This window comes from Orycteropus afer, unplaced genomic scaffold (assembly GCF_000298275.1).
Source record: "Orycteropus afer afer isolate SDZICR_OR568_19922 unplaced genomic scaffold, OryAfe1.0 scaffold00222, whole genome shotgun sequence".
Taxonomy (NCBI): Eukaryota; Metazoa; Chordata; class Mammalia; order Tubulidentata; family Orycteropodidae; genus Orycteropus; species Orycteropus afer.
The window spans coordinates 3028019-3041838 of NW_006921809.1; the positions used below are offsets into that span (position 1 = coordinate 3028019).

The 13820-nt window shown below is 38.8% G+C and overlaps 1 protein-coding gene across 1 annotated transcript in view; it reads left to right on the forward strand.

Annotated features, from left to right (window-relative positions):
• Window positions 1-13820, forward strand: part of SLC26A7 (solute carrier family 26 member 7) — a 192062-nt gene that overhangs the window by 23633 nt on the left and 154609 nt on the right. The window contains exon 2 of the mRNA XM_007948748.2: window positions 9142-9252. Within this exon, the coding sequence (XP_007946939.1) occupies window positions 9142-9252 (111 nt within the window). The remainder of the gene's footprint in view (window positions 1-9141; window positions 9253-13820) is intronic.

Genomic DNA, 13820 nt, shown 5'->3' on the forward strand with positions numbered 1-13820 from the left:
TTTTTTTTTTTTTTTTTTAATATACAGCATTATATAGCTATTCTTATGGATAGATAAGGCTGTGGTATAGTTTCTCAAGTTGCTAATCAAGGTCTATGTGTATATGGTGGTGTTTCTTGCCCACATCTTCTCACTATTCTTCTGGTAGTTGGAGAATCGCTCCTCCCCGACTCTCAGGCCACTGGTTCCTGTGAGTCAGCATCAGGTGTCCCTGAAGGATAGGTATTGTCTTAGGTCTGACCAATTAGACACTTGGACCTCTTTGGTCACAGTGTTACTAATTTTCAAGATACTAAGCATATGTTTTAGCTTTTTATTGAAGCTTTATATTAGAAAGTTGTATATTTTTGTTGTTTTCTAATGTATCTTCTTGAGAGTTTTCATTATTTTTAAGTCAGGTTTTTTTAAACATAATTTAATTATCATTATAATTTTTATTCTCACCTCTCTAAGGCCATCAGTTTTCCTTTAGGTATGGCCACTTCTTGTGCTCAGTTTGATCTTCCTCTCTTAGTATACTGAGACCCCTTAAGTAGGTTTTAATAGGATTTATGTTCTCTCATCCCACATACAATTTTGGGTCTTTGGGTAGGAACAAACAAGAACCAGTGGAAGGCACAGAAGTTTCTGTACTTTTGGGCAAAGACTAATCAGCTGAGGCCCAGGGAGACCTTTCCAGGACTAGCTAGAAGTAAGTCCTCTCCTAGCTCTGGGAATTCTATATAGTGTTGGAATACTTCTCCACATCCACAATGGTCAGAAGGATGGAACAGACCCTCCTAGGGTCACAATCACATGGATGGTACAATGTTCTCTGAGGAGCTTCAAAAGCTTCGATTGGCCAAAACACTTCACTTCCTCCCCAAACAGTGGTGGAATCCAGGGTTTTGGTCCACGTCTCAAAGAGGTGCCACATTTCTGTCATTTCTTCTCTTGGATTTCATCTAGCACCTAAGAGAATGCAACTGAGTTCCTGTGATGGTAGGATAAACTATGAGTTCAGAGGCTCCCTCCTACCCTGCCAACTTGCCTAATCTGATTGTTGTACTATACTAGAGAAGTTGGGGGAAGAGAAAATCCAGTAGGTTCAAGCTGCTATTCTGAATCCTAGGTAAGTTTCTACCACTTGATGCACAAAACCAATATCTAATGTCATCTCTCAGAACTCTTTCAAATGAACTCCCTTTGCTAGTCATACAAAATGGCTTGCCATTTGGGGCACAAGTCAAGCTTTATTTTTTAAAAAAATTAGAAATATATGACTTTTAACATGTTTTTTCTACCTAGAATGATCTAAACCCCTCTCCTCAGACATATGCTTTTCATACTTTTTCACTCATCTATTACTCCTATCTCAATCCTCAGTGCAAGTATTTCCTCTTGTTGGAAACCTTGGGTCCATCCACTCAATTCTCGTCTTAATGTTTACTTATCTTTATTAGCAGTAAATCAAAATAGATATTATTTATTCTTCCTTGAAACCATAATTGTGAGGTAAAAAGATTTTAGAGCTTTTTTTTTTTTCCTGAGGAAAACTCAGTTTTAGAAGGGTATGAATTAGGAATCTCATTGTATGTGATGAAAACATAATCTGGTGTGTTATAAGTAAAAAGAAGATTAACTGGTTGTGTACATGGGAAGTCCTGGGGCAAGACTAGAACATCATGGATGGTTTGTTGTAGGGGAACAAACAGTGCCATCAGGTTCCCAGCTCTTACTCTTTCATAGTGACTACTCTCAGCTCTGGTAGCATAGTGGCTAAGGCACTTGACTGCTAACCAGAAGGCTGGCGGTTCAAACCCACCAGCCACTCCTCAGAAGGAAGGTTGGGCAATCCTACTTCCGTAGTGATACTGCCTCGGAAACCCAAGGAGGGGTCGCTATGAGTCAGGGCTGACTCGACGGCACATAACAACAACAACAACAACTCTCAGAATGTCTGTTGCATCAAGGAGGACAAATAGCAACTGTAAACTCACATCTTCTCAGGTTAAAGCTAAGTCAGAAAAGAGCATTCTTTTCATTCCAATAAAAGTGTATTGGCATTTCATTGGCTGTGCATAGATCTTTTGCCCTTTTCTAAACCAGTCGCTTTGGTAAAAGCAGGTGTAAGTTCTGACTAGGCCCTATTTTCAGCCTTGTGCTTCTGATGGGAGGAGTGATTACCTGGAGGAAATTGAGGGCAGCTGCTACCAATTGAAGGGAGAATGGAGTTTCAAAAAAACAAAACAAAACAAAACAAAAAACTCACTACCGTTGAGTCAATTTCCACTCATAGCGACCCCTCCTTGGGTTTCCAGGAGGTATCACTACAGAAATAGATTGCTCAACCTTCCTTCTGGGTAGTGGCTGGTGGATTTCTGGTTAGCAGTCAAATGCCTTAAGTACTATGCCACCAGAGCTTCCAGAATGGAGTCTAGTTGGCTAAAAACGACAAATGTTCTACCACTGGAGATGATTGGCCTTTTTAGCCAGGAGGCAAACAAGTGATATTATCCCTGTGTCCTAGCCAGGTAGTTCAGCCTACAGGAGTAGAGAAGGAACAGAAACACTTTTTGAGGCTTTGAAGTGTGACCTATGTGTCTCCTCATCATTGAAAGCTGACTTTGGAAAAATTCGGCATAGTGGCTAAGGCAGTTGACTGCTAACCAGAAGGCTGGCAGTTCAAATTCACCAGCCACTCCTCAGAAGGAAGATTGGGCAATCTACTTCCATAGTGATACCACCTTGTAAACCCAAGGAGGGGTCGCTATGATTCAGATCCGGCTTGATGGCAGTGAGTTTGGTTTTTGGTTTTAAAGCTGTGGTGGGCACTTTTGACCAACTTGGAGCAAGCACTTGCCCATTTTGTTTGCCATATGAAGGTAATATGCCTTACTTAAAATTGAGAAGTGAATATTCTGAGAAATATTTAGGAATTAATAGTAATATTATTTTAGTTAGGGTTACTTCCAAATAGAGTCAATATATGGAGTGATAACATTCGTGTGACATACAGAATCCCTTTGGTCCAGCTTGCCAGTAACCTGCACCGAAGCATTCTACAGACTGTGTGTGCATGTGTGTCCATATGTCTAACTAGATTCCATTATTAGATTTATAAATGCACCAGTTCTGCTTCTACTCCTGTGACAGGTGACACTTCATTTGAAGAGGAAATGAAATGTTTAGCTGATAAGCCATGTGTAGTGACCATAAAACCTAACTAACAATTCTTATCTTCCCACTGTCCTGATGTTGAGGGATTCTGTATGTTTTCACTACACCTTTTTGAACTCAAGAAAATCTTTAAAATAGAGAAAGAGAGAGGGAGAGGAAGGAGAAGGAGAGGAGGAGAGTGGGGAAAAGAAGGAAGGGAGAGAAAGAGAGGGAGAGAGAGAGAGAGAGAGATAGAAAAGGGAAGAGAGAACCCCAAACTGTACAACAGTCTTATTTGATTACGTAGCTCTTCCTACTTTCTAGCTGTTAACCTAGAAAAATGCCTCTCATTCACCTTGCCTTTCATTTCCTTTGTCCATACAAGCTGGTCATGCATTTTCACTGAAAAAGCTACTCATAAGAGCCTTAATTCTGGAATTAAGGAATGCAGCACAAGATTGAATCCTTCATTTCCTTTCTTTGAGTCTTAAAGTCAGAATTTTCTCCAAATCCTAAATTCTTTTTCTTTCCCTCATGGAATTACTGGTACTTAGCCCTTAAGTGCTACTATATTTAGAAATTCTAGGCTTCAATAGGAGCCCTGTTGGTGCAGTGGCTAAATGCTCTGCTGCTAACCAAAAGGCCAGCAGTTTGAACCCACTAGCTGTTTCATGGGAGAAAGACGTGGCAGTCTGCTTCCATTAAGATTACAGTTTTGGGACAAAGGGAAATGGTAACCACAGGGAGGAAGTAGGGAGAGTGCTGTTACATTGCGGGGATTGTTATCAGTGTCATGAAACAAAATGTTTATGAACTGTTGAATGGAAAAACAATTTACTCTATGAACTTTCACTCAAATCACAATAAAAAGTTACTTATAAATAAATAAATAAAACAGTTTATAATTAGTCCAAAAGATTAACAGACCACAGAAAGCACAGTTTCCACTACCTGGAGACCAGGTGGATTAGATGGTGTCCAGTTACCACTACCAACAGCTTTGATTGGGATCACAGAAGGTCCTGGATAGAATAGGAGAAAATTGTAGAACAAAATTCAAAATCATATAAAAGGCTAGACTTGCTGATCTGATAGAGACTGGTAGAACCCTCAAGACTGTTGTCCTTATACACTGTTCAAATCTGGAATTGAACTCACCCCTGGGGATCACCGTAATGTGAACAGTAATACTCGTGACAGATGTACTCCTCAGAGCAATTAGCCACACAAAGCAGAAGAACAGCATTTACCCCAAAGTAAAGCAAATCTCAGAAGTCAAGAAGAGGCAGGGAAGAGGGACAAATGGATACAGGAAACCCAGGCAGGAAGTGGGAAGAATGCTGTCGCATTGAAGGAATTGCAACTAATGTTATGAAATACAGAGTTTATAAATTATTGAATGGAAAAGTAATTTGCTCTGTAAACTTTCACCTCAATTGAAAGAAAGAAAAAGAAACCTTAAAAAAAAAATCAAACAATGACGACAACAACAACAAAAGATTATAAGCTTGGAAGCCCTATGTTGTTGTTATGTGCCGTCAAGTCAGACCCAACTCATAGCGACCCCTCCTTGGGTTTCCTAGGAGGTATCACTATGGAAGTAGATTGCCCAACTTTCCTTCTGAGGAGTTGCTGGTGAGTTTGAACCACCAGCCATCTGGTTCCTATAGGGTTGCCATGAGTTGGAATCCACTCAATGAAAATGGATCAAGAGGTTAGACTTGATTAATTTCCCAAATGTATACAAATACCTCTAATGCTCAGTATTCAAGAATGCACCCTTGCCACCATTGTTATCAAACCCCAGATATTTTTAAGAAATGATTAAGCTTTGTCATGGCTTACCTTTTACTCACATGAAGTATCTTTACTTAGGAGGTGTTATTGGCTAGTGGTATGATCTACCAGGTTGTTGTTTTATGTTGTGGGTGCCATCGAGTTAATTCTGACTCATAATGACCCTGTGTACAACAGAACAAAACACTGCTTGGTCCTGTGCCATCCTTACGGTCATTGCTGTGTTTGAGCCCATTATTGAAGCCACTGTGTCGATCTGTCTTGTTGAGCGTTTTCCTCTTTTTTGCTGAGCATCTTTTCTTCTTCTTTTTTATTTTCCCCTCCTGTTTTTGTTTGTTTGTTCTTCTGGCAATCCATGGTATATTTAATATTATTTACCCACACTATGATTCAAACACATCAATTTTCCTTTGATCTTCCTTATACGTTGTCCAGCTTTCGTGTGCATACGAGGAAATTGAAAATACCATGGCTTGGGTCAGGTGCACCTTAGTTCTCAAAGTGACATCTTGGCTTTTTGACACTTTAAATAAACAGATTTTTTTTTGCAGTAGATTTATGAAATGCAATGCACTGTTTGATTTCTTGATTACTGCTTCCATAGGCGTTGATTGTGGATTAAAGTAAAATGAAATCCTTGACAACTTCAATCTTTTCTCCATCTATCATGTACTTACTGGTACAATGGGGAGGATTTTGTTTTTCTTTATATTGAGGTAAGATTAATACTAAAGTCTTTGATCTTCATCAGTAAATACTTCAAGTCCTCATCACTTTCAGCAAGCAAGGTGCATTTTCTCTTATCTAAGATTAGACAAAATATTATACTTATTATACTATATATTAGATTAGTTAATAGAAATCTAGTAGCATTTTCAACAATTTGTTTTTTCTAAGTAGTTGAGTTGGAAAGTTATAACTTTGCTCTTATTTAAATTGAATGTCAGGGTTTGTTAGCCATTGAGAAGAGTGTAGATAATCCTGCTAATTTGTAAATGACTAACTAGTTAATATTTACACTATTTTTGGAAGATTTAATATATTTTAACTTGTGTGTGTGGGAAAATATACGTGTAAGTTGAGCTAGAATATGAACTAGAATATTAAGTTAAGCAGAAAAAGACCACGTTGTATTGCCTCATCTTCTTTGAGGGGTGTATATAGCAGGGGAGGGCAGGAGGGACCTTGTAATTATAATTTGTGGAAGAAGTTTTTGAAGTTTCAAAGTACTATATCTCTGACTTACTCCATCCTTTCTTTCTTTTGGTCATTGTTCACTTCCATGTAGTAGAGAAATCGATTCTCACTAAGGGTGAGTGACACTGTTGTTTAAAGTGAAAGCTGAGAATCAGTGTGAAGTGAGATAGTGGAAATGTCTACCTGGTTTCTGGTAGTTGAGGTTTTTCTTGGAGAATCCACTAAAATGATATTTTACATTAATTTGAAGGTTTAGAGGCCTTTTAGTAGATTTGGGTTATGTATGTTTTACATGATTATTCCCATTTTAATTTGATTTGAATACGAGGTACAGAGGGATTCAGTTTTTGAGCTAATTTTGTTGTGGATTATGTTTGAGATGAAAAGAGAGAGAGATAAGCACTATTGTAAGAAAGCAGGCAGATAAACAGGAGGTAACTATTCATAGGGCAAGAGTGGATGGCAAAACATTTAGCTCATATTACAATTGCCTGATACAGATAGAGTGACAATGCAGCCAATGAATCTGCCTCATGCTAACTCCAAACTATGGGAATTTTCTACTTTTATCCCAATTTAGTGTCCAGATAAATTATCTAAAATGCTTTTGTTAGTTATATAATATGCCTCACCCCACTATAGATTCAGTAGATCTGGACTATCTTCTGATGTTGTTGTTGTTGTTATGTGCCGTCAAGTCGGACCCGACTCATAGCCACCCCTCCTTGGGTTTCCGAGGCAGTATCACTATGGAAGCAGATTGCCCCATCTTCCTTCCGAGGAGTGGCTGGTGGATTTGAACCGCCAGCCTTCTGGTTAGTAGCCAAGTGCCTTAACCACTATGCTACCAGAGCTCCCATTTTCTATCACCATCTTCTGATAGGTGAACCATATTTTCTCTTACTAAAACATTGTGCATTTCAATCTCTTAGTATATATTTTGGGAGCTCTGGTAGCATAGTGGCTAAGACACTTGCCTGCTAACCAGACGGCTGGCGGTTCAAACCCACCAGCCACTCCTCGGAAGGAAGATGGGGCAATCTACTTCCGTAGTGATACTGCCTCGGAAACCCAAGGAGGGGTCACTATGAGTCGGGTCCGACTCGACGGCACATAACAACAACAACAACAACAAAAGTATATATTTTTGGTAGATAACTCATTCTGAGTATATATGAATATAGTTATTTCCTAGCTCTCCATATAACAGTTGTAATGCACACAATAGTTTTTTTTTTAAGTGCTGCAGTGTTCCTCTTGGTAGAGGTGAGGGAACATTTAGCCTTCCTGTTCATACCTGGCTTCCAGACTCATCTCTTAACACCATCCTCCCTATCAACTGCATTGTTGCCTCCAGCCCTGCCCATGTGATACTCCAGAGCAACCTGTGCTACAGACTCTCTTCTACCAAAAACAAATGAAGAAAACAAAATACACAAACCCACTGCTATTGAATTGATTCCAACTCATAGTGACCCTACAGGACAGAGTAGAACTGCTACACAGGCTTTCCAAGGCTGTAAATCTTTATGGAAGCAGACAGCCTCATCTTGGCATGGAGTGGCTGATGGGTTCAAACTACTGACCCTGTGATTAGCAGCCAGATACCTTAACCAGTGTGCCACCAGAGTGCCTTTCTTTCTTCTATAGCCACTTCTCCTTTACTTTCACCAGATATTTAGAAATAGATTATCTATGTAGTAAACAGCTACACAGAGTGTTTTAGATAGTAAACATGACAATGATCATTGACAGGCCTTTCATATGCTTTAACTATAGCTAAAATCTCTTGCACTTCTTCAAAAATATTTGATGTATAACTAGAGTTTATAAGGAATTGAAATTTTAAAATGATCAAGGTTAAACAGTAAAAGTGATTGAAACTGGAGCCCATCTCTGTAGTGTGTATAATGAATTGGCCTAAAATTCAAGGAAACCATTCTAATACCATCTCCTTCTTCAAGATTCTGTAACTTGCAAAGCTTTATGTCCAATCAGCTGCCCATGATGGACTTGAGTTTATGTATCTCTACCTCTCATAACTAGACATTTAATGCTAGTGATCAACCACAAACAGAATCTTTTTGATGGACCACTTCTCATGCATATTTTGGGCATATCGAGTCATCTGTGATCATTTAGAGAGCCTGAGGAAAATATTCTGGTTTCATGAAAACATATAAACTGTATAGGAAGTAGGCTCTACAAGGAATAAAAATGAGCAGTTATGAGTTATTTCTTACTCTGGTGGTGTAGTGTAGTGCTTAAGGCATTTGACTGCTAACCAGAAGGCTGGAGGTTCAAACCCATCAGCCACTCCTCAGAAGGAAGACTGGGTAATCCACTTCCGTGGTGATATTGCCTCAGAAACCCAAGGAAGGTCGCTATGAGTCAAATCATACTCGATGGCAGTGAGTGAGTTTTGAGTTGAATTTAAATAGTTGATGTTTTTACTCACTGTAAGAAAATGTAGCTGTGATATATAAACCAAGATCTGTTAGACAAAAGCACATAGTTTCATACATTGGCCTTGCCACTGTGATGTACAACCTTAGTCTGATGGAGCAACCAGTCAACTTTGAATCTCCATCCTCTTTGTCCCAACTTCAGTCACTCTTCCGTGTCAGCCTTCTCATCTGCCAGTGGTATCTAGTCCTGCCCACCTCACAGACACTGTGGTGCAAGTAAAATGATACATGTGAAAATGCTTTCTGAAACCTAAGCAGCCACTCTGCCAATTTAATTTTACATGTTTATGTAAAAAAAAAAAATATATCGGCATAGCGGTATTTACAAAAATACCTCCTGGGGGGAAGGAGTGGTTGGCAAGCAAACAGAAGATGTGTGTTAGCGCAAAAAAAATATGGTAGTCAACGATGGTCATTGTCGAGAAGTGGAATAATGAAATTATGGTTTCTTTTGTCCTTGAAGTAACCAGCATCCATTCTGTTGTTGTGGATTGTGCCTTGAGGTTATAAGATGTCCCTAATTACCCTGGTTTTCTCACAGGGCTGGCCTTTGCTGTGCTCTCATCTGTGCACCCTGTGTTCGGTTTATATGGGTCTCTGTTTCCTGCCGTCATTTATGCCATATTTGGAATGGGACGACATGTTGCCACAGGTAAATCATTTTCATGTTTTTGCTTTTCATGTTACTAATGAAAGGGATGTAGAAGTGGTCATTAGTTACTGATTATATTCCTAAAGCAATTCTTATCTTACTGTTAAAAACCTTAGCAAATGTAAAGATAAGACATTTAACTTTGTGCCTCAGATACTCAACACAAACTGTGATTTATTGCTATATATTATGTAACCAAGATTATTGTTAAGGAGTCTTTCATTTTTAAGTTGCAAAAAAAAAAAAAAAAAAAATTACAAAAGAAGAGAGGATGCTCTGATTGTAAAAAGAGATGAAAGACAGTAAGCACTTTTAGGAACATAAGACTATACATTTCTTTTACTTTAAATTTTATTATTCAAATTTTGAAACATTTTAAATGTATTTAGTATTTGGATTAATGATCGTTTAGGCTTGGTCCAAGCTAGATTCCGCAATGCCCTTTAATTAGTATGTTGTTGTTGTTGTTATTTGCCGTCGAGTCGGCCCCGACTCATAGCGACCCCTCCTTGGGTTTCCAAGGCAGTATCACTACGGAAGTAGGATTGCCCAACCTTCCTTCCGAGGAGTGGCTGGTGGGTTTGAACCGCCAGCCTTCTGGTTAGCAGTCAAGTAAGTGCCTTAGGCACTATGCTACCAGAGCTCCTTATAATTAGTATAGTTCTTGCAATGTCTGCCTCTGTGTTATCTAGTGAAATGGTGATCTATCACAAATATTCTAATAATGGAGCAGGCTGGTTAAAAACAAAACATGGGTTTTGAAGTTAGATAGATCTGAGTATATGTCTCTTTTTGTTGTTTGTGACCTTGGGCAAGTTTTTAAGTTCTGTTTGCTTGATTGTAAAATGGCAAAAACAAAACAGAAAAACCTCTGATGACTAGTGAGAATTAAATAATTGAGGTATAGTTTCTAGCTTGGTACTTAGTATATGACTTAATTAATTGCATAATAACCAATGAAAATCAAATTTACCACCATCAAGTCAATTCCAACTCACAGCAGCCAGATAGGACAGAGTAGAACTGCCATTTAGGAATTCTAAGGCTGTAAATCTTAACAGAAGACTATCACATCTCCCTCCCATGTAGTGGCTGGTGAGTTCAAACATCCAACCATGTGGTTAGCAGCCAATTGTTTTAACTACAGTGCCACCAGGGTTCCTCAAAATCTGTTTTACTAAGCTAAAATATGTGTCAGCTGACGTTCTTTTCTGGCAGATGTAGGAAAGAATCTCATTTCTTACCTTTTTTCTCACTTTTAGGAAAGCTACCAGCATTCCTCCATCTTCAGAATCAGCCATGTAGCATGTTTACATCTTCTCTTTCCCTCTTCCACATTTAAATGACCCTCCCAGATAATCCAGGATAATCTCTTTATTTTAAAGTCAACTGATTAGTGACCTTAGTTCCATCTGCATCCTTAATTCTCTCTTGCCATGTAACATAACCTAGTCAAAGGTTCTGGAGATTATAACGTGGACATTTTTGGGAGACCATAATTTTGCCTACCACATTGATATATGCATTTTCTCAAGCAGAAATTAACTTAAAAATAATATTTTATTTATACAAATTTGGCCTTTTTAATAAAAAAAAGAAATCAATGAATTTTGTCATAAGGAGTCCTGGTGGAGCAGTGGTTAAGCACTTGGCTGCTAACTGAAAGGTCAGGAGTTCAAATCCACCAGCCATTCTGTGGGAGGAAGATGTGGCAGTCTGCTTTTGTAAAGACTATAGCCTTGAAAACTCTATAGGGCTCTTCTACTTTGTTGTGTAGGGTTGCTGTGAGTTGGAATCAGCTTGACAGCAGTGGGTTAACTTTGTCATGGAGGCAGGATCAATAGTTCCCAGTCATTTACAGCACCAATACCTAAAAAGCGGTTTGTGAACCTGACATTAGCATTATTTGAGAGCTTGTTAGAAGTACAAAATCTTGGCTCCCATCCCAGACCTACAGAATCAGGATCAGCATTTTCTCAAGTTATTCAGCTTATTTATCACTTTATTAAGTGCTTCATTATTTTGTCCTGTCCTAATGTAACCCTCCTAAGTATGCATTATCATCTACATATGCAGGTGAAAATAAAGCCCCCAAATTCAGAAAGGTTTCTGTGAGATCACAAGATTAAACTCACAGGTGCATGGATTATAACTTACATGTGGCCATATCTAAAGATCAAGGTTTTTTTTTTTTTCATTGTAACAGGCTGCTCAAGGATGTGCTTTTATTTTGTGTTGACAAAAACAGAGAGAAACTCCATAATGAATCAAGAGTCCCTTAAGCCTATTATTTCTGAATTATCCTGCTCCCTGATTGCCTAACAATTTAGTTTTATTTTTAAAATCATTTAAATATGTCATTGTTGTGGTTGTTATGTGCCGTCGAGTCAGACCTGACTCATAGCGACCCCTCCTTGGGTTTCTGAGGCAATATCACTACGGAAGTAGATCACCCAGCCTTCCTTCCGAGGAGTGGCTGGTGGGTTTGAACCGCCAGCCTTCTGGTTAGCAGTCAAGGGCCTTAGGCACTATGCTATCAGAGCTCCCAAATATGTCATTAGCAAGAACCAAAAAAGACTGTATTAGAACTGACCCAAAAGCATTTGTTCTGTAACAAATGAGAAAAGAAAAAGGCAAAAACTAATTTGCCCAATAGGCTGTCATGACTTGAAAATGCCAAAAATACATAGTTTGATACATGGCTAAGAGTACATTTGCATATAACATATTATCTCCTAAGGGATCATTGTAGATATTTTTCTGGTTGCCTGGTTTTGAAATTATCATGCATATAAGACTCTGTATTTAACAAGTGTTACTAGCTTCTATTAGGAGCTCTGGTGGCGTAGTGGGTAAGGCATTTGGCTGTTAACCAGGTCTCAGTTCAAACCCATCAAAGGCTCCATGGGAGGAAGATGAGGCAATCTACTTCTGTAAAGATTTACAGCCTTGGAAACCCAATGGGGTCTCTATGAGTCAGAAACAACTTGGTGTCAGTGGGTTTTTTTTTTTTAATAGGAACCTTGTACTCTGCTACTTAATAATATCCATCAAAAATATGTATACTTTACCAAGTATAATCAGTATAATCACACTTTTGTGATTGATTTTTTTAATTGTTGTAAATATATAACTTTTTTTTATCACTCTTAATAAAAACAGTGACTCCTTTTTCCCTCCTTCCTACCCCTGGTAACCACTGATAAACTTTGATCTTTATACATTTGCTTATTATTTATGTATTTTTATCATTTTCTTGTTCTTAATATTTCATATATGTGAGATCATATAATATTTGTCCTTTTATGACTGACTGACTTATTTCACTCAGCATGTTTTCAAGGCTTATCTACCTTGGGGCATGTATCAAGACTTCATTTCTCTTTCTAGCTGAGTAACATTCCATTGAATGTATATACCACATTTTGTTTATCCATTCATCTGCTGATAGACATTTAGGTTGTTTCTACCTTTTGGCTATTGTGACTAGTGGTGCAGTGAACATCAGTGTACATTTCTCTATTTGTCTTTCTGCTTTCAATCCTTTTGAATATATACCTAGGAGTAGAATTGCTGGATCATATGATTCTTCTATGGGTAACTTTGAGTAAATTCCAAACTGTTTCCATAACAGCTATGCCATGTTACTGTCCCACTAGAAATGGTTGAGAGTTCCACTTCTCCACATCCTTACTAATACCTGTTGTTTTCTTTCTTGTTTATTTATTTATTTTTTATAGTCATCTTAGTGGGAGAGAACCAATCAGTTGATGTCGAGTCATTTCCAACTCATGATACTACGCATGTAGTATAATATTTTCTTAATCTTTAGGCCCAGGCATTTTATTTTTCATATGTACTCTACCAAAGGGCAGAGTCAGCTAGGCCTTCTTTAGCATCAGGGAGATGTGGTTCTCTTTCCTCAGCATACAGTATATCTCATACACATACATACTTGTAGCATAGTGTCTAAGACACTTGACTGTTAACCAGAGAGCTGGCTGTTCAAACCCACCAGCCTCTCCTCGGAAGGAAGATGGGACAATCTACTTGCATAGTGATACTGCCTTGGAAACCCAAGGAGGGGTAGCTATGAGTCACGTCCGACTCGACGGCACATAACAACAACAACAACAACATATATCTATATATGTATATGCATATCTCATGGAAAATATACAAACTGATTAATATTTGACCAGGCTGGGGGATCCAGAGAGGGGAGAAGAATAAGCCAGGACAGCCAGAACAGAAGAGGAGTGAGCTGCAGGGATCCAGGTGAGAGGGAACCCAGGAATGCCCAAAGCAGCAGGGCAGGAGAGTGGAAAAAAGGGTAGAAAAAGGCCCAGGAACTGGGACAGAGGAGGATTCAGCCACAGGGACTCAGGCAAGGGTGGTAGGAGAGGTTTCCAACAGGGAGACAAACTTGTCTGTCAGTTTGTCCTACCGTGGTGACGTGTTGATGTGAGTTTTGAGGCTGAGTGTTTCAAACTGGTGTTTCAAACCCAGCAGGATGCACATGGTGCACAGGTATCAGTCCAGCTTACAGACTGAGACAGACTAGGAAG